Below are 20,229 nucleotides of genomic sequence, written 5' to 3' on the forward strand. Positions count from 1 at the left end.
CCAGCGTCAACCAGGTAAGTGATTATTAGGGGCCTACTATGTGCTTGCGGGGGGAGCCTGGTAGAGACTAAATGAGAACATGTCCCTGGCTCTCAAGGAACTGATACCAGAAGTGACCTGTATATGTATATATGTACAAATGAAGGAAAAGGGGTCTTCTGGTGGGCACAGGGAGCTGGGGGCCAGAAGGCAGAGCTCTGAAGGAAGCTAGGCATCTAAGGAGCTTGAGGAATGCATTCTGGGTCTGGGAGACAGACAGCCCATGTCACCAAAGCAAGGCCTTTGAAGCCAGAAAGGGAATGTGAAGCAAGATTAGGATGGATTTAAAAATGCCCAACAGAGGAGCATGGGAGCCATGAGAGCTGACTGAATAGGGAAGTGGCATGATCACAACTGTGCCTTTGGAAAATCATTTTGGCAGCTATGAGGATAGATGGGGAGGCTTATTAAAAGAATCAGGTTTAGAGGGGCAAGGGCCCTAAATTAAAGGGGCAGCTATGTGAGAGGGGAGGAGGAAATAACAAGACTGGGTACCTATGTGAGTAGGAAAGGTCACGAGCAGGATGACTTCTAAAGTTATGAGCCTAGGAGGCATAGTTGTGCTTTCAGCTGGAGCCAGGCAAATTCAGAAGAAAAGTAGGACTTGTGGGGGAAAAATCAATGAGTTCTGTTTTTACACAGACTGAGTTCGAGATAAACAACAAGACATCCGATTGCAAATATCCAATAGGCAATTGGCAAGGTTGGGCTTAAGAGAAAGGGACAGCATTTTAAATTGAGGAGTCATCTAGATAGAGAGATTGAGCAGCGAGTGAGGCCCTAGGTTTAAGTTCTACCTCTGACACATACGGGCCATGTGACACTAGGCAAACCACTGACCTCTGGAAGACTAAAAATTGTAGATGTATGTGCATTTCAATTTCATTAGCAGAAGAGGTTTCTGAAAACTGAAACCACAGGACTGGGCAAAAAAAAAACCTTTTAAGTGCAAGCAATTTGTTAAATAACAGCTGTTTGGGAGAAAAGAATTAATGCTATGTGTGTATTTTCTGACTTAGATTTTTCATTTCCTGATCACCAACCAGGTGGGAGTCTTCAGGATGAACTTAAAGTCGGCCCAACAATACATTAGCTTCTGTCTCTAAATAGCTTTGGTCCCACATTCCCAAATGAATTTTTTTCCTTTACAGTTTCAAGTCACACCCATTTTATCAGGGATTCAGTTGCAAGTTGGCCTTCCTGCAATTAGCTTAAAAGTTGCTTATTAATGTGGTCCTGAGGCCTGTCACAAGCTCTCTCATACCAGCCAACCTGTTTAAAGGAGGCTCGGTGACTTAAGTCAAGGAGAAGCTCACCCTTTTATCAAATATCTCAAGCCCTTGATGCGGAGGCCTCATGTCCTGTTCAGGGTTCATAAGCAAAGGGAATAAAATGCCATAAATCTTGACTTGGATGCCCCAAGATCTTTCTAATGCGAACAAATGGTCAAACCCGCATAGCCTGGGTGCTAGGGGTGCAGGCCAATGATGGCCTCCTGGATCTAGGGTCCTGGGAATAAAGCCTGGCCAGAAGTTGAAGGTGACCCTGGGCCTTGGCCTCACTGGCAGGAGCACAGAGGAAGAGGCTGGCTCTGTACTAGAGGACCATGGAGGGCAGAGGAAGGAGAGCAGGGTATCAACGATGAAAGTGAACAGTGGCAAGGGAAAAAAAGCACCACGCATTTAACTACAACCAGCCAGCCGACACTCTTGTGGGATGCTGAATGGGCACTGCCAAGACGGTCTCTTCTTTCCCGGTCTTGCTAACAGATCCCATGTCAGGACAGTAGAAGAACAGAATAACAGAATCTTTCCCCGAGGGCCCCCCATGGCCAGGGTGGAATCCCAGATAGCAGGGGGGGGGGGGGGGGGGGGGGTAGCGGCGGGGGAAGAAGGCGGCTGTCAGTGCCACGACTGTGACCCAGATGGAATCTTGGGATCCTCAAAGGAGTTATTCTGTGAAGACGGATCAAACCAAGTGCCTGTGGCTCTTGCGAGGAAAGGGGCGCAACAAACCCAAAGGAGAATGTCATCACTATTAATGGTTTTTATAGTTGTGTTATTCATCACTGTTAGTTGTTAAGTTTTTAATTCATGTGGTCATTTCTTTGGGCAGTTCCCACAGAAGACAATTCTAAAACCATGAACTTGTACACATACATATATGCCTGCATATATGTATGTGTGCATATATACACAACACATGTATTCCAGCATACATATGCCACGTGCAGGCTAGTTGTAATTAGATTAAACAAGGTGACATGGTGAATTAAGAAGCCTGAATATCACACCCACAGGACACACACAAGGAAGAAAGATCCCTGTATTACTCAGACCAATCACATGAAGACTGTATTGAAGGTTTAAAGTGATGGCTACAAATACCTGGTCTGAGGCCCATTCCAGCTGCAGTACACACACATGACATGCATCAAGGCTTCTGACGCTCTGTTTGAATTAGGAAACAGACAAGCAAACGTGGGTTAACAACTCAAACCACACAGCATGCAAGGTTACAGTCGCCACGCCTGCCGGGACTGGAGCAGGGAGGGACAGAGGGGGTGAGGGGGTGAGGTTCTGGTCACCTCAGAGTTCTGCTGGATGATCGATAAAACTGAGGGCTGTTTCTCCCAACACACCATGGCCTTTCAGACACCCTGTCACGCATGCATGCGCGCGTATGAGTGCACACGCACACACACAACACACACACACACACATGCTCGCACTCTCTCTCGGGGAGAGGGTGCAGGCACACCACATGGGCAAGGAAGGCCAGAGTAAGATCTGCTGCCTTGGGGGATGGACAGTGATTGGGTGAGACAAATTCTGGTGGGTAGGAAGTGGGAAACAAACCCTGTGCATCCAGTCCTCACTGCTCTCGGGCTTTCCTCAACTTACACCTCTCACAGAATAGGCTGACCTGACGTGCCCAAGCCCCACCCTAGCTGCTGTTCTGGTTTAGGTCCTCTGATCAGTGCTCAGCCCGGCCTCAGGAACCAAGATTAAGGCCTCCCTTCCAGGCCTTCAATTTTAAGTCCAGTTTTCCCATCAGCACAGGAAGTCAGTGAACTGTGAAGGGAGAGACACCAAGCACTGGGTTAAGCAGAGGATCCATTTCTGTTTGCGGCTGGCCTTGTGGTGGAAGCAAGCCAGGTGCATTTTGCGAAAGGAAGGTAAAGAGCAAATGCTATTTTTTCCCCTTCTGTTTGCCCATCCCCTAGGGGATGACTTAAAGGACCTACCCCAACTTCTCGTTCCCGTCATTCCCCTTCACCACCTAAACAGAAATGGGTAACTGGTAATGGGCGGAAGATCAAGACCCACCACGACCATCAGCTACTGTTCCCCAAGCCAAATCTCGGCAACTGTGAGAGGAAGGTCTTCATAACACATCTTCAATATATGCTGGGGAGAAAGGGAAGTTTTGTACAAACTCAACCTGTGTTGAAAAATCTTACAATATGGCTGAGAGCTATGATTTGGCTATTATTTCACTTCTGCAGTGCTACTCTGAATCATTTTCCATTTCTAGTCTCTGCGAAATACCAGTGCTAGAAACGTGCTCTGTCCCTGAACTTCTGACCTGAGGCAACAAGAAAGAAGTTAGGCCAATCTAGCTGATTCCACTGTTCCCACTCTAAATGGACCAGGCTCAGAACAAACTGGAGGAAAATCAAACTGACTTCACCACAGGTTTCCTTTAAGAAACATTCCTCGCTACCCTCCCCTATCACCTGTGGGCCCAGGCCAATGTGACCTTGAATACACAAGTAATAGAGCACATTATGTTGACATTAGCCATGGTGACAGGTAACTCCAGACTGAAACTTTCATTTTGTCCTGAAAACCTTGGCTAAGGCAACTAGTTTCTGGCCTGAGCCAGGCAGGTCACAATGTACAAGACTTAGAAAAGGGGGCGAGATGGTAGAGTTTCTGATCTCTAGGTCACTGTTTCAACAACGTGGTCTCAGCAAAGGGTACTGCAAAACCCCCGAATTTGGCAATCATCCCCTTGCTATCTACTCTTCTGGCAGCATTTTCAGGAAAAACAAGGAGGATCAAGGAATGGGCATTCCTTCAAAAATAAGAGAGAGTTGCTCTTTCCACTCAGTCCAACTTCCTGTCCAAAGGAGGGCAGGAAAGAAAGGAGAAGAGGAATGATTATCATCATCCCAGTCTGCAGCGCCTCAGTTAAGAAACGAGGCCAGTGTTAGCAAGACTGGAAAAGGGGGTCCTTTTCTGAATGACAGGAGCTTCTTTTAAGAAAAACACAAATATAAAACACCTAGTAAAAGATTCATGAGGAATGAACTCTTCAACAGACGTCACCCATAGCAACGCATTTCTTCTTGGTCTAGCTGAGCCACTCTACTCTCCTTCACTATATTAAGAAATGGGAGTGGGCCATGAGAGAAAACCTAGGATGCATGCTGCGGAGGCTGGCGGGCAGATTCAGAAAGGGGCCTAGATTCTAAGACTTGTCCTTTGGGGACTTCCCCCGTCCATCACCAAAATAGGAAATTCTGCCAGCACAATACCTGCATCCTCGACGGACTTCTGAAGAGCTTCTGCTAGTTCTTGGTCTGCGATCTCCTCCGGCCGAATGTCATCCCGCCCTGAACCGTATGCTAACCTTGCACATTCTGGGAGCTCTCCCTCTGGAAGGAAGGTGGTTTGCGTGCCAGTGGTGCCAATCACTAGTACATTTTTCTTGAGGTCAATGGAACACTGAGAGAGATGAAACCAAACCCCAAATGAAAAGGATTCTGGTCCTTGATGCACAGGCTGATGCATAAGAGCTGATTTTGATTAAATGAATGCCTTCAGAAAAGCTCAGCTCTTCAAATAAGAGATGTACTTGAATGGAAATTACCATTTGCTAAGAGCAACACTTATAGGAGCAAAAAAAAAAAAAAAGTCAAGTGAATCCTTCTGGTTAAAAGCTTTCATCCTTTAAGATTTTCTGCTTATTACTTGAGAGTTTTCAGGTACTGTGAGTTAACAGTAATGACATTAAGATAGAAGAATAATTTGCAAACTATTACTGCTTAAATATAAAACAGCATTTCCTACCCTGTGTCTGCTATGCCTGGAATCCAAGCTGATGGCAAGCGGCCACAGAAAACCACAGGTCTGTTTCTAATCATTCTGAAGGATAAAGGCTCAAGCAGTACATCCTAGCAAGTAAGAGACTCGACTCTGGGGGCCCTGAGTTCGAGGGCCACCTCAAACACACAGTAGGTCTATATTGAGCACAAGGCAAGCTGCTGAGCCTCTTGGTGCCCTCAGGAAGGTCTCTCAGACAAGAAGCTGAAGAATAGGTGTTGTTCTGAAATAATGGAGAGTCCCCTCCCTGGAGTTCCCTTTACCCACATGCCTTGCCCGCAGGTATCAGCACATATACACAAGCAGTTCTGTGTCCAAGATGTAAAGGGAGCCCCTCAAACTCCCACCACTGTCTACTTGCTGAGAGTCCCAGTTACCAGACTGTAAGCTGCTGGAGGGAAGGGACCCCCCCCCACACACACAAGCAGTATTCAGTAAGTGCTCATTGGGTTTCATTAGCAAAGGCAGAGCAGCCTGGGTTTACAGTGCTGAGCCCTTACAGTGCCCATGCACCATGGCCAACAGATGTTTTCACATACCTATAGACAATCCCTTAATCTAAAGGAAAGGCTGACTGCCTGTTTTACCTATTAAAAGCTAGAAATCAGTGTTCTTATATTCCTAGAACACCCACCTTGAATAAGGCCCCCCACAAACAAACAAACTGCAGTTATTTTAGTAAAACCCTCCAACTTGTATGGAAAAGGATGCTATTTCTATTGGCTTTCCCATCGTGCTCTGACCAGCCCATCTTCTCCAAGGGGCTGGGGGGGGCTAGCAGGTCACCGATAACCTGAGAGCCAAGATGCCCACAGAGACAGATCTCTTCTCTTTCCAGTGATGTTCTTCAAGTAGAGAGAGCACTCTGATTGGAGCCCAGCTCTCAGTCTCTCCAGTACAAATATCCAATCAGAGCTCAGATTCAAATAAACACTTCACATATGGGCAGATGTTTTGCACCTCCCACCTCTCCCACGTACCACCAGCCCCCAAAAGAGCAGGAGTTACCTGATGCCGCTTGAGCATATCCAGTCCCAGAAGCATGTCCATGGGCTGTTCCTCAAGTATGGAAAAGGAACATGGCAGGAAATCCCCTTCAATCTGAACTTGAGCTGAAGCACAGAGAGAAAAATGGATGTTGTTAGGAGTTTCATGAAGGCCCAGGGCACCTTGTGGAAACTGGATCCCTAACAATGTGGCCCAGCAGTTTCCTTCAACGGATTCTGAAATCAATGAGACTTCCAAATGACAGAAGTTTTGAGGCAATGATCATAGTTAATATAAGTATATATAAATTTCTTAGAATTATCATTTTTTGTTTCTTTATTTAAAAACTAGTTGGGGGGGCAGCTAGGTGGCGCAGTGGATAGAGCACCAGTCCTGGATTCAGGAAGACCTGAGTTCAAATCTGGCCTCAGACAGTTAACACTTACTAGCTGTGTGACCCTGGGCAAGTCACTTAACCCCAATTGCCCTGCCAAAAAAACCAAAATAATAATAAAATAGTTGGGGGGGTATGTGTATGTGTGTGTGTGTGTGGGGGGGGGACAGCTAGGTGGTGCAGTGGATAAAGCACTAGCCCTGGATTCAGGAGGATCTGAGTTCAAATCCGGCCTCAGATACTCGACACTTACTAGCTGTGTGACCCTGGGCAAGTCACTTAACTCTTACTGCCCCACAAAAAGCCACAAAACAAAACAAAAAAAAGGTTTCCTGAAAAACTAGTCAGGGGGTTAGGGAGGGGGCAGCTAGGTGGGGCAGTGGATAAAAGCACCAGCCCTGGATTCAGGAGGACACGAGTTCAAATCCAGCCTCAGACACTTGACACTTACTAGCTCTGTGACCCTGGGCAAGTCACTTAACCCTCATTGTGCCCCGCAAAAAAAAAACCAAAACCAAAAACTAGTCTGGGCTCCAGCTCAAGAGATTCCTTGGAGTAAAACAAGTAACAGGAACGCTGAGTATAAGGCAGAATGATGTTATTTAGAGCGGATGCATAACCTGGGGGGAAAACTGTGAAAAGAAGCCATTTTTCTGACATTAAGTATGTTCTTCTTGCTTATGGCTTTAAAAAAGTTATACAGTAAGAGGATTTCATCCAAAGGAAAAAAAGAAGGCTCTCTGAATCTTCTGACTCTTCTTCTCAGGTCCAAGAGACAAATGCTGGTTTGGCCTGCTCCCAAAAACTCGTCCCTTTGCAAACATAAACCAGCTCTGCAGCCGGTGTACTTTGGACCACTGTACTTGTCAAATGTAATGGGCTAAATGACTTGCAAATCACAAGCCTCTTTCTGGAACTTCTAGATTATACAGAAATGGCACATGACCCATGATATCCTCCCTCTCTGGGGCTAGCAAAGCTTTCAAAGGCAATTCCTCTGCTCTCAATCTTTTCCCTTGGTGTGCTTACTTAGCCAACTGGCTAAGACCATCAGTGATTTTACACTTGACTTGAGTATCAGTCATCATCTGCTAGATTTAAGAAAACAGCAAAGATTTTTATTTTTTCTAAGTAGTTTTGAATATTTAGATGACAAAGATTGGTCAAATGGAAAATACAGACATGCCTATGAAGCCCTGGGCATCTAGAGAGGAACAGACAAACCTTTTCACATCTCCAAACAGACATTCCCATTAGGTCTCCTTTCTCTTTCAACTTGCTCACAAAGGCCATGGGGAACAGGTAATCTTTTTTTTTTTTTTTTGGTGAGGCAATTGGGGTTAAGTGACTTGCCCAGGGTCACACAGCTAGTAAGTGTCAATGTTCTGAGGTCGGATTTGAACTCAGGTACTCCTGACTCCAGGGCCAGTGCTCTATCCACTGTGCCACTTAGCTGCCCCAGGGAACATGTACTTTTTAAGCTGCTCCTTTCTATCAGCTTTTAATTTACTACTGGGAGAGAGCTTGGGCCCCTAGAATCAACTTAACCATTTCCAGTGCTTCTGCCTATTCCTGCCCTTAGGCCTTGGACACAGCTTCCAAAGTAGGAAAGAATGCCCCCACAACCACTCTATCTCCAGCTAAGTTTTTAGAAATTTGGGAACACAGGATATCAGCATTGGTCCAGAGCCCACATCAGAAGGCCATCTCTTGAGCCCAACTGGTTCCTGAACAAAATGCCTATGACAACACCTGCAACAAGCAGTCACACAGCCTCTGCTTGGAGGCCAGATCATGCAATCTAATAAGTTCACCAACAGGCTAACAAATGAAATCTCTATAAACGGGAAGGTGAATTTCTTCTCTTTCTGGTGATACACTAGCATTGGTATGCCAATATTAACAACAGCAAAATTAATCATTCTTTTATTAGAAAAGTTATGAAAATAACACCCCCTCCCCAAGTAGAGGGTAATTACCACAGATCCTATGTAGTTGAATTAGACAGTGCATCTTATTAGTGGAAGGGGGAAAACCCCACACTACGCTCCCAAGCCTTTACTTACCGAGATGCACTCTGCCAATAATTTTCTGTGTGCCAACACCTTTGGCAATCCCAGCCCACCGGCGATCCACAAGTCTCATGATGTTACACCTCTCTGCACACGCCTGGCTCATGATGGTCATCTGGGCTCCTGGGAAGAAGAGATGTCAGCATCACAAACTATTTGGAATCACTTGACAATCTCTATCCTCAACTCACTGCACAGGTCGTGGTGTGCATGAAGGAGGAGTCATACTTAACTAGAATGGAGCACAAAGAAAGATACACACATCCAGACTGTCTTCCTTGGTTAACAAGAGGGAACACTTGACAAATTCCAAGTCGCCCCTACTAAGCAAGCCACACATCAGGTTTTCACTGATCTGACTCTGTTCTGAATTGAAACTGGGAAATACTGTTGAATCCTGTGCACCTCAGAACCAGGCTAGGCATGCTGTGCTGTTTCCTCCAAACAAAACGTAAGCTCCTTAAGGCTATCTGGGTTTGGTATTGCCAGTGCCTTGCTTAATGATTATTTTGTTGAATGAATAAACATTTTCTTGTAGGACCAGCCTGGTTTGTTTGTTAAGGATATTCTGAAATTACCACAAGAAAGCAAAAACTGACAGAAGGACACAGAGATGCACGCGGGTCCCAGCAACCCAGGACACAGGTGAAGAGAGTGTTCAAGTGATGACCCCAAGGTCCTGGAGACAATATTGCTCCTTTCTGAGCTGCTTGCATCTAATGACTTCAGAACCTGCTACTAAGCATTGCTGCTCCTGTTTTATAACTGGGGAAAGTGAATTCGGTTCAGCTATTTGCCTTGAAGATACCTAAGAAGTGGATAGGAGGGCTCAGAATCAACTTCCAACTCCAGCTCCTCACCTGTGGCCCCAATTACCCAGAGAGCCTCAATGACGAGATGAGGTAGTCAGGCCAATTTCTGTTGCTGGATGTGGGACACTGACAAGAGGCTGACTGTGCCTTGGTCTCAACTCTGACCCCCTCAATTGGTGGCTTCCTGTCCTGACCTCTCTTCTAATTCCACATTTCCACTGTCAGCTACGTGGTGATCTCAAAACTCTAAAACGAAGCTCATGATCTTAGCCCTGACTCCCAGCACATACCAGGACATCCTGACTTCCCCACATCACCCCAGAGTGCCTCCATCTGACTACTCACCCCAAATCTAACCCTTGGAGTCAGTCACTAACCTGTGGGGTTCTCTATGCATTTCTTTTCTCCACTGCTTCCTGCCCACAGAACCATCTAGTACACAGAGCTCAGGAACCCAGAACATTATACCCAAACCACTCTATTTATTTATTTAGTTAGTTAGATAGTTAGTTTTTGGTGAGGCAAGTGGGGTTAAGTGACTTGCCCAGGGTGTCACACAGCTAGTAAGTGTCAAGGGTCTAAGGTCAGATTTGAACTTAGGTCCTCCTGACTCCAGGGCCAGTGCTCTATCCACTGCGCCACCTAGCTGCCCCTACCCAAACTACTCTAACTGCAAGCAGTCTTACTGTGAGGACAGTGGCCTGCCTGCTTTTCAAAATACAGGGCTGGTGCTCTATCCACTGCACCTACCTGCCCCCTAAGCCTAACTTTCAAGCTCCACCACCCTCTGTCTGCCCCTACCTTGCCAATCTGATTCCACTACTCCTGTGAACAAACGTGCTAGTCTGCCCCAGACCATATATTACCCTTCAATAAAATGGCCCCTGAATCTTCGCCCTCTCTCCTGGCCCAGTTCAAAGCTCATCTCCTCATCCACCATCTCAGCCCACAATAATTTCTCCCTTTTAGAAATTCAAGCTATGACGACAGTAACAATACTGAGACTTCTCCAAAGTTCTGTATAAATATTAAAGTAATAGAAAAAATGGTGCAAGTACAGTTACCCCCATTTCAGAGAAGACAACAGATGCAAACACAATCCAAGTGTTTGCCCAATCATACCCACTGAGTTTGCAAGCCTGGATCTAAACCTAGGGATCTCCTGACTCTGGAGCACTCTCTACTCTACAAACCTCTGGAACACAATCTGAACATGCATAGAAAAGCAGCTTCACTTAGAGGGTTTTAGGAATGGTGCTGCTGAAAGTCCAAGGTGCCCCAGCATCCCAGGACTTCCCGAATGACACCGAAAGACACTCAGGCCCTTCTCATTGGTTATGTTTGGTCAAGAAAGAGGAGAGAAAAGGCAGGATGATCACCTGAATCCACAAATGCTTTCACAGGGTGTCCATTCACTTTGCAGTTAATATAAAGCATCACAACTTGGCCAAAGCTCTCAGGAGCTTCTTCCATGGCTATTGTCATGTTTTCCTCAATGTTCTGTTGCCTACAACAAATCAAAACCAAGTACCAAGATTATTTCCATGAATAGAAATCCAGATGTTTTAAGCCAAAAAGTTAAAAAACCCCACATCTGCCCCCTTCTCCTGCCCCCAAGTGCAGGCCAGTTATGAGCAGTGGAGTCATGGTTTTGGAAAGGAGGGTTTTTATCCAGTGGCAGGCTACTTTAAGAGCTGAAATGCAGCTGTTCAGAGATCTCTTCATAATCTGAAGCTAAAATGGCATTTCTGTAAGCAGAGGCCTTGTTTTATTTTCTTGGCTTGAAATGTATGTAGGACTAAAATCTGGGGTCGAAGGTAACAGATATTCCAAAGACCACAACTCCACCAAAAGAAGGGTCACGTAGCTTTTGGAACTTCACCTGACAGATGTATTAACTGAGCTCAGCCTAGGATCACATGCCTTTGAGGGCCCTTGGGGGCCGGGGAAATGAGAACTTGGATTGTCTTCAGCTTCCCAGGCCAGTACTTCCCCACTGTACTTAGCCTCCATGTTGTACACTGGCCAGATGAGGCTCCAAAATAAACAACCACATACTAAGAATAGAACGGACCGAGCTGGCATGTGAGTTCAACTCTTATACAAAATCCTGAAGGGGGAAAGCAACTGCAATATCACCTCTGTAATCTTCACACCTGGATTCTTCAAATGGTTGTGGCTAATGAAATCAAGCACCTTTCTAGTCACAGACACAACATCTATGAAGTAAAGTGCATCCCAACGTGGTAAGGTGCTTTGTGGCTCTGGATACACCATGGGCCAACTCACGTCCTCCAAAACTAAGGCAAACAATGAGCTAACAGTGTGTCTTTTCTGAAAACATTAGAAGTGAAGTGATCTGGTGAGTAGCAGTCACTCTGCAATAAAATACTCATCTTCTTGGGCAGGTGGAGAAGGAGATGGAAGGGCCCAGACACCTGATCTGAAAAGTGCAATCTCTCAAGTTTCCCACATGATCTTATGATGCCTCAGTGCCCCAAACCTCTGCAACCACCCTAGTGGCACACCTCAAAAACCCGATGGGTGCGGTGCCAGAATAAGACAGCCTCCTCACAAAGCCAAACGTGTGGAGGGAATTTAGAAGGAAAGCAGAGTGTGCTGCACAATGGTGACTTTGTATGAACTGAACAAAGCTGAGGCTCGGCTATGTTCCCCTGTAAACTAGTACTGGTCATTCACTTCTGTGTACGCTACACAGGAAGCTATGCAAAGCATACAAGGTTTCCTTTTTAAAGGAAGAGATGTCTTAATTTTCCTCTGGGAAGTGAGATGAGCCTTGCAGATATCCGTGGCTCCTCTCTCTCTTTTTTCCCAACATCACAGTGACATTTCAAGGGAACTGTTAGCTCTGTTTTGGGGTTGACAAAAAGCCCAGGCCAGGCCCCCTGTAGGCCGGGCCCCCTGTAGGGCGGGCCCCTGTAGCTCAGGCCGCTATTTCACATGGTCTATTTATCAGGGATGTTTCTAAAAGTCATTTATCAGGGTCTGATAATGCTGATGGGGGCAAGAAATCAAAGTCTGCAACAAAAAGGACATGCACATTCCTTCTATTGCTAGTTTCATGGTGACACAACATGCGCTTTCAATTTTCACAGAAAAATCTAGAAAATAGTTCCTTGCCACGTGAGCTGCTCATTCAATTTACCACCCAAACTGCTCTTTGCTTCCATTAGAACAAAGCTCCCAACAGAAACTAGGAATAAACTCTGCCTTAGGCTACAGAGGCAGATGAGCAACAGTCAATGTGGAGACTGATTTTCATCACTGGGGACAACACAGGAACCTGCAAGAATATAGCTACTCTTTCACTGAGATGGTGAGGTTAAATGAACAGGGCTGATACGATAAAATCTTGGTACTGACTATGAAATGCCCAAATAGAAGGTGGCTCTGGAGAAATCTGAGCAGGAAACTTGTCATCTAGTCTATCCCCTGAGGGCAGAGCAGGTTCCTGAAGCATGGAAGCCAAATAGATTTAGGCCTCCAAATATCATTTCTGCAGAGTTGCTGTTATACTATAAATAGGCTTAAATCCTGAACTAAATCACCAGGAGTCAAGCAACCTGCTGAAGGATACTGAGAGTCAAAGGAGCCTACAATTTAATTCACCTGGAGCATCCTGGAGGATGACCTGGAAGCTCTTCCTCCTCTATCTCAGGGAATTCCTTTGCACATCATCTTTTTCAAAAAATAACATCTTACAGGTAACTATTATTTCTTCCTTTTACTGCAACCACCACTGAACAAACAAAATACCGAAAAACAAAACCCTAATAACAAGTGTGTGTTCTTTGCCCAGTAAAACAAATTCTCAAACTGATCGTGTCCCGGGCACCTATCTCAATGTGGATTTGAAGTCCATCGCCTCTCTGGTAGGAGGCGGGGAAGCATGATTCTGCTCCAGGCCTCTGGACTGAGGGGTTTTTAATCAGTGCATTGATCAGAGTTCTAAAGTCTCTCAAAGCTGCTTGTCTCCACACGCCGTTGTATCTGAACACTGTTTTAGTGGTACTCTCTGCTGCCCACAGAGATGCCTATGGAAGTCTCAGGGCAAGAAAACAGTCCTTAAGTTGTCAACATCAAATTATGATGAGAGAACCAACAATTGTATGATGTTGCACCAGCCACTGGGGCTGATGGGCGAGGAGACCAAAATGAGTGCCCCCACTGCAAGCCCCAGACCTCTAGACGAGGTTCTTTGTCTTTGTCTGAAAATCCAGTTATGCACAAAGCCTCCTTCTCCTTGGGCTGAGGTGGGTTTGTTACCTTATATCTTCTTCTATCTTGGCCTGAGCTTCCAGATCAAAAGGGTCGGCTGCAAAGAGACGGATCCTCTCTTGCTCCCTCCGGGCTCGGTCCTGCTGTTGTTCTACCAGGACCCGAGTAAATTTCTCTGCAAGAATGAGATATATGAACGACCAAACTCCAAGTGGATGGAATTCTATGCCTTTCCACTGCATGTTACTGTGCCTAACACCTTCTCAAAAGGTATCCACAAGACAGATATTAAAAAGCACATGTAAAAATGATTTGGAAAGCTCACTTTGATTCAGTCACTGCCTTGAATTATGCATTTAGCATTGGAATTTTCAGTAAAAACTCTTTCTTTAAGCCAAGCATTCAATTAGATCATTTATTCACCTAAGAATTTAATCATCCCTGCCTCTGGTCTGAGGTTAAATTAATGGGAAACCATTGTCTGGCAGATGACTCTCAGGCTTCTCTGCCTGGTTCTTTTCCATCCTATCTCTTGTAAAGAATATGAATCACTTAATAGTTTCTATTTTTTTAACAACCTCTACCCTAAACCAGAGAAATGAAATGCAAATGACTGTGTCAGCCAGAGTATACTTTATGCAAGCATGTTGAGAGAGCATCAGTAGGCAGAAAGCTCATCAGAAATGCTATGTGGTTTCTAACTACAGAATCTTTACTCTGACATTTTCTTAACATTTGGGGGTTTTAGCCATGCAACCTTTTGATACATTAACAGAACCTGAAGCAATTAAGTCATGTGATCATGAGATAGCAAAACAATTCCCTCCAAAACAAACATCTCAATATCATGAGGGAGCTTCTCAAATGCACGCTGTACAGCAAAAAGGTCAAGGTCACAAATTTGAGAGCGGAAACAAACTAGAAAGAAAATAAAGCTTGACGAGAGAATCTTTGCAAGGGATGCCCTTCAGAGTGGTAATGGTGATGTCTGAAAAAAGGATGATATCGTGTCCTTCCATTTCCCAGGTTGTGGTAATGACAGACCAAGGAACTAGAGCCATGCCCACCCCAAACCAAACTTGGGGGATTAATCCAAGAAAGGGCACTCACTGTTCTACATGGTTGCCTGAGGCAGTCACAAGAAGCCCTTTAATTGCTACCCCCTGGCTTACTGACTGAGCTTGCGTAAAGGCTTCTTCACCACTGGACAGGTCTGAAAATTGTTATCTATTATGGCTATGCTAAGAACAACTAGAAAAGATCTCCAGGTTTAATGCCTGCCAACATGCTCCCTGACACTGATGTCAAGCTGCCTCCACACCACTCAGCCCAGGACTTGCAGGGCTGATTGGGGGGGCAGCTGCTTTCCTCATCCTGCCGAGGAAGGCCTGACAACAACCGACCTTCCCTCGAGGTCAGCTTGACAAAGCGACAGCCACCCAGGCTTACCAAGGTCTCCGCTGAGCAGGGCTTCTGCCAGGGGGGGGGTTTCGCTCCTTGAGCAGAGAGAGCTCGTGGGGATTGGCAAGCAACATGTCTCGGAGCAAGGCTGGATTGTCCAAGCCCTGCGGGGATGAAGCTGTGTCTGCTGGAGATACCCGGGGCAGCCGGGCTGGCTGCTGGTTCAATTGGGAACCTGATGTGCCAGGCACGGCTATGCTGCTGAAGTCTATCCGGGGCAGACCTGGCAGAAGAAAGTTTTTCATGTTTATACCAAATGACATGAAAAGAAAAGTCAATACAAATGTAGCAACAGCCAATTTCAAGAAAAATCTTCCAACAGCAGGTGGCCTCGGAGATCCCGAGTCCTTCCCCTCCTCTTTCTCAGCTACTTCTATGGGCAGAGGATCCAGGTTAACGATATCGTTTAGGTGAGAGAGAACAAAAATTAAATTGTGATCTGGGAACTACTGTTTCAAAACCACCCAAGAGAAGGCAAGGCCTCTTTTTACACTGTTGCCTCAGCAGATACATGGAATTTTTAAAAAGCAATTACACTATGGATCTTCACAGATCTAAGATGTGCCCCTAGGCAAAACCTTGGTCCTGTCCCACCTCTGCCTTAAAAAGCCCTGACAGTAATTGGCAAAGACAGACAACCCTGTTGGATGCTCAATTCTGCAAGTCTGGGCTGGACTGCCTTACTGGCCTGGGTAGGTTTCTAACAATACTCTGGACTTACACATTCATCTCTGAGCTTTCCAAACACCAACTCACTGACTCTCCCAATGCCCTGGGAGGACAGAGGGTAGCAATCAGTCCTGTTTTATGAGCAGAAAAATCATGACAATGGTGATGATACTCTACACAAAGACTATGAATAAAGCTGTAACAGGTCTCTTGAATGTAACTCCCATGAGTATGACAGATCCTAAACTGAGCTGTCATTATTCAAATTAAAAGCCAAAAGAAAAAAAGAAAAAAAAGATATTTAGGTTTTTAAAAATATAGTTCCGATACCGAGTGAGACGAGCAGAACCAGGAGAACACTGTACACAATATCAACAACATTGTGTGTTGATCAACTGTGACAGACTTGACTCTTCTCAGCAATACAATGGTCCAAGATAGTTCCAGTAGACTCATGATGGAAAATGCTCTCCAAATCCAGAAAAAAAAGAACTATGGAATCTAGATGCAGATTGTACCATGCTATTTCTTTTTTTTTTCTTTTTTGAGGTTTTTCCTTTTTGCTCTGATTCTTCTTTCACAGCATGACTAATGCAGAAATATGTTTAGTGTGATTGTGCATATATAATCTATATCAGATTGCTTGCTGTCTTGGGGGAGGGAGAAGGTAGGGGAGAGAAAAAATTTTAAACTAGAAATCTTAACCCCAATTGCCTCAAAAAAGAAAAAAAATTCCTTTTATAGTTGTTTCCCTCAGATCACGGATAGAGTGGTGTGGTCCAGCCAAATTCAGATTCAATTTTTCCAACCCCCCTCCCTTTTTAAACTGCAGATTAATTATATTAGTCTCAAGTCTCAGGAGCTAAATTATCTAAAGGCAGTTTATGATCTCACTGAATTTCCACCAACATCCAATGAGGTACAGAATATAAGCACAATTCTCTACTAAAACAGCTTTCTCCAAGGTCACTAGGAGACTCCCTTCCTGGCAAACCCAATGGCCTATTTTGTCCTCCTCCTTGACCTCTGACCCAGGAACACCACAGCCCATTCCTCTCCTTCAGATACCACAAAGTGCACTCGTGAATCTGATTCCACATCCTCTCAAACCTTAACTATAGGTGTCTCTCAAGTTTCTATCCTAGGCCCTCTTCTCTTTTCTTTTTTCCATTCTCCCCCTTGATCTATCACCTCCATGCAGATGTCTCCTCTATCAAGCCTAAGTCCCTTATTTCTTTTTTCCCTTCTTAAAAATGTTTATTTTTTTACTCTGAACTTCACAAATAAAATCAGCATTTCCAGAAGATTGCACACAAAACTGCAGATCTCTAGCACGTGTATAGTTTGCCTTTCTTTTGAAATATATAATAAATTCACCATGTAACTTTTGAAGCTGTTCTGCTTGTCTGGGATTCCTTCTGCTCTTCCATGTTCTCTTCTTTGCATTTTTTAAAGGACTCAATGATGCTCTTTCCTTTCTTTTTTCCCTTAGCAACCTTTTGCCGACTTTTAACCCCTCCAATCGAAGAGAAAAACAAGTCTGCATCGTCAAGTAAAACAAATTCTGACCGTGGCCATGTCTAAACATGGACGAGAACTCAGATTTCCAGCTGCCTGTCACAGAGCTGCCACCTGGATGGCTAACTTCAACATGTCTAAAAGCAAACTCTTCACCTCACCCCTTCCCCAGTTTCCTTTTTCACTGAGGTTTGTAATCTCGGTTATGCAGGACAATTCTCCGGGTCTCACTGCACAGATCCTGTGGTGTGTGAGAGCCCCATCTCTAGCACCCAGCTCCTCTTCTCCATCAGCTGGCACTGCTCAGACCTACCTTCTTATTTCCACTCCATCCCTCCCCCTTTCGACCCACCCACTCTATTGCCCAAGCGGTATATCTAACACTGCTCCAAATGACAGGTCCCACCTTTAATGGTTCAGGTTAGACTACTAATTCTGGTATCCAAAGCCCTTGAGCAGCTGGCTCCAGGCTACTCCTTCATACTTGCTAAGTTAAAGGAAAAGCAGATCACGGTTCTCCCCCACCTCCTTGACTGTGTTCCAGCAATTCGCCAGGTGGAGTAAACAACTCTCCTCGTGCATCTGTGCCTACTGAAACCCCACTCCTCCTTCCGGGCCCACTTATTTGCCGGCACCTAGTCCACAAAGCCTTTCTTGATCTCTCTCTCACAAACTTCTCAGCACTTTGCCAACCCCTCTTCTAACCCACCACACTTGGGCTACACTATATTTAGTTGTGGACATATCATGTCTCCATCCCCCCTCAGACTACAGGCCCTTGGGGGTAGGGACGCTGTTATCTTTCCAATTTGTATGTGTGGTGTCTTGCATGTTGTAGGTATTTAATAAATGTTTGTTGAATCTTGCAGCTTAGGAAATCAAAGCTCCAAGCTGTTGTGACTTGTTTTACACAAGAGCCATCTTGAACACAGGGCCCCAATTATCTTTCATGTGCCTTTCAGATCTGGCAGAGAAAGAAGGTCCGTGCCGCACCCCCCCCCCAATGGAGCTACACCCATCAACTGAGTCCAATGAGAGCAAACCCTGCCCTTGGGAGGTAGGTTTTCTGTCTATCTACCCAAACTGGTGGCACAGCTGGGGGCCCTCTAGCTTGGGACAAGGAGTTGTCTTTGCATTCTGGAGGTACAGCAACAGCAGGGCAGCTCTAATGAAAGAAGAAAAAACAAAACACCACCAATGAAGAACCCAGCTTCCTCTCACTGGCTTGGCAGTGGAAACACAAAAGGTTTCTGTATGCTGGCTGAGGACATGTAGCTTAGCCTCCACAAGACCACACAGCTCGAGAGTACTTAGCAACAATGCAAAAGGTTATAGCTGTCAGTCCTCAGCAACCCAATGGCTGTTGGATGCGATCACAGAAAAGTGTCTCTATATTTGTATTTGCCTACGGAGCATCAGACAAAGTCAGTCAGTGGCTTCCTGGAACCCAGGGAACGTCAAATCAGAGCATAGACAGACTCGGTCAGCTGCTTCCCTCAAGCATGCTGCACTTCCTCCTGGCCTTGGCCATGACACTTCTGCATCAAGGCAAGTTGCAAAAAAAGAGTTACCATGCCATGTGGCATCAGGATGGCCTTTCTGATGACATAAGATCAAGAAAATGTTGGCCAGCACACGAGAGAACATCAGTTATAAAACTGAGAGGTCTGGCTGCTTCAGGATACAGCCTTCTCCAAACTAAGAGCTTCTCTGCCCCGCCCCACCCCACCCCTGCTCTTTGGAAGGGTTTGGGGTAAAGGCTAGGACAAAAACCACAGAAGTAGGCAGCTGCTCCCTCTTGCCACCAGACAAGCACCCACCATCATTACAATCAGCTTGGAGAGCCAGAGGCTAAGCAAGCTTAAAGAAGTCTATCCATGTCAGGCAAGCCCTCTGGCAGCCTTTGGTGACATCAACAGCCCCATACTCAGAATCATTTTAAAATAACTGAAGGGGGGGGGGGGCGGGGGGCAGATAGGTGGCATAGTGGATAGAGCACTGGCCCTGGATTCAGGAGGACCCGAGTTCAAATCTGGCCTCAGACACTTGACACTTACTAGCTGTGTGACCCTGGGCAAGTCACAACCCCAATTGCCTCACCAAAAAAAAAAAATAACTGAAGGGGAATGATACCATCCATTAGGCAGCTCTGGACAGAGCTGCTGAGATGGATGAGAGACCCTGCCTTGACAATGGGCACCGAAGGTGTCAAACGTTGGGAAATGACAGGATCATTTCCAGCATTCTAAAGGAAAGGGTGCTGAGCCAGGGCGGGGCTTAGCCCAGCATCCCCACCTGTCAGTCGGGGAGAGCTCACAGCAGACTGTCAGTGATCACCTCCAGCAAGAGGCCAGGCTTAGGTTTTTGGACTGGTCAGTGCTGCTGTGAGGACTGGAAGAGACCGTGTCAAATCACTTTTAGGAAGAATCACACAGAAGACGCTATTTGGCATTTTAAGGTCCTCTATAGCTGGACCTCTTCCTACCTTTCCAGTCTTCTTATACTCTATCCCAACCCCATGGATTCTTTGAGATCTATGACAACAGCCTCCTTGCTGTTCCTCACAAGGACCTGCCCCCCCCAGACCCCCCATGACTTCTCCCCCTCCTCTCATCTGCCTCCCAGCTTGCCTGGTCTCCTTCAAGACTCAGCTCAGATCCCCCCGTCGGAGGGGGCCTTTCTGACCTTGCCCCCCACCCAAGGCCTTCGCTCTCAGGTGCCTTGTTATTCACACACTAAGTATCTTCTATACACAGAATTGTTTGTCTATTGTCTCCCTTGTTAGAATGTGAGCTCCTTGGGGGAAGGGCCCCTGTTCTTTGTAACCCCAGTCCCTTAGCACAGGCCTGCCTGGCCCACCGGTTCCTGTTCACCAATGGCTGCACCAGGAGCACATCCCTCCTGGACCCAGAAGCCTTCAGGCTTCC

At 45.9% G+C, this 20,229-nt stretch overlaps 1 protein-coding gene across 1 annotated transcript in view; it reads right to left on the reverse strand.

Annotated features, from left to right (window-relative positions):
• The window catches only part of DDI2 (DNA damage inducible 1 homolog 2), a 30,473-nt gene that overhangs the window by 1,340 nt on the left and 8,904 nt on the right, over positions 1-20,229 (reverse strand). Inside the window, 7 exon segments of the mRNA XM_043991885.1 lie at positions 4,583-4,772; positions 6,159-6,262; positions 8,598-8,726; positions 10,795-10,922; positions 13,703-13,829; positions 15,104-15,140; positions 15,142-15,338. Of these exon segments, the coding sequence (XP_043847820.1) occupies positions 4,583-4,772; positions 6,159-6,262; positions 8,598-8,726; positions 10,795-10,922; positions 13,703-13,829; positions 15,104-15,140; positions 15,142-15,338 (912 nt within the window).

Source organism: Dromiciops gliroides, chromosome 3 (genome assembly GCF_019393635.1).
Source record: "Dromiciops gliroides isolate mDroGli1 chromosome 3, mDroGli1.pri, whole genome shotgun sequence".
NCBI classification, from domain to species: Eukaryota; Metazoa; Chordata; class Mammalia; order Microbiotheria; family Microbiotheriidae; genus Dromiciops; species Dromiciops gliroides.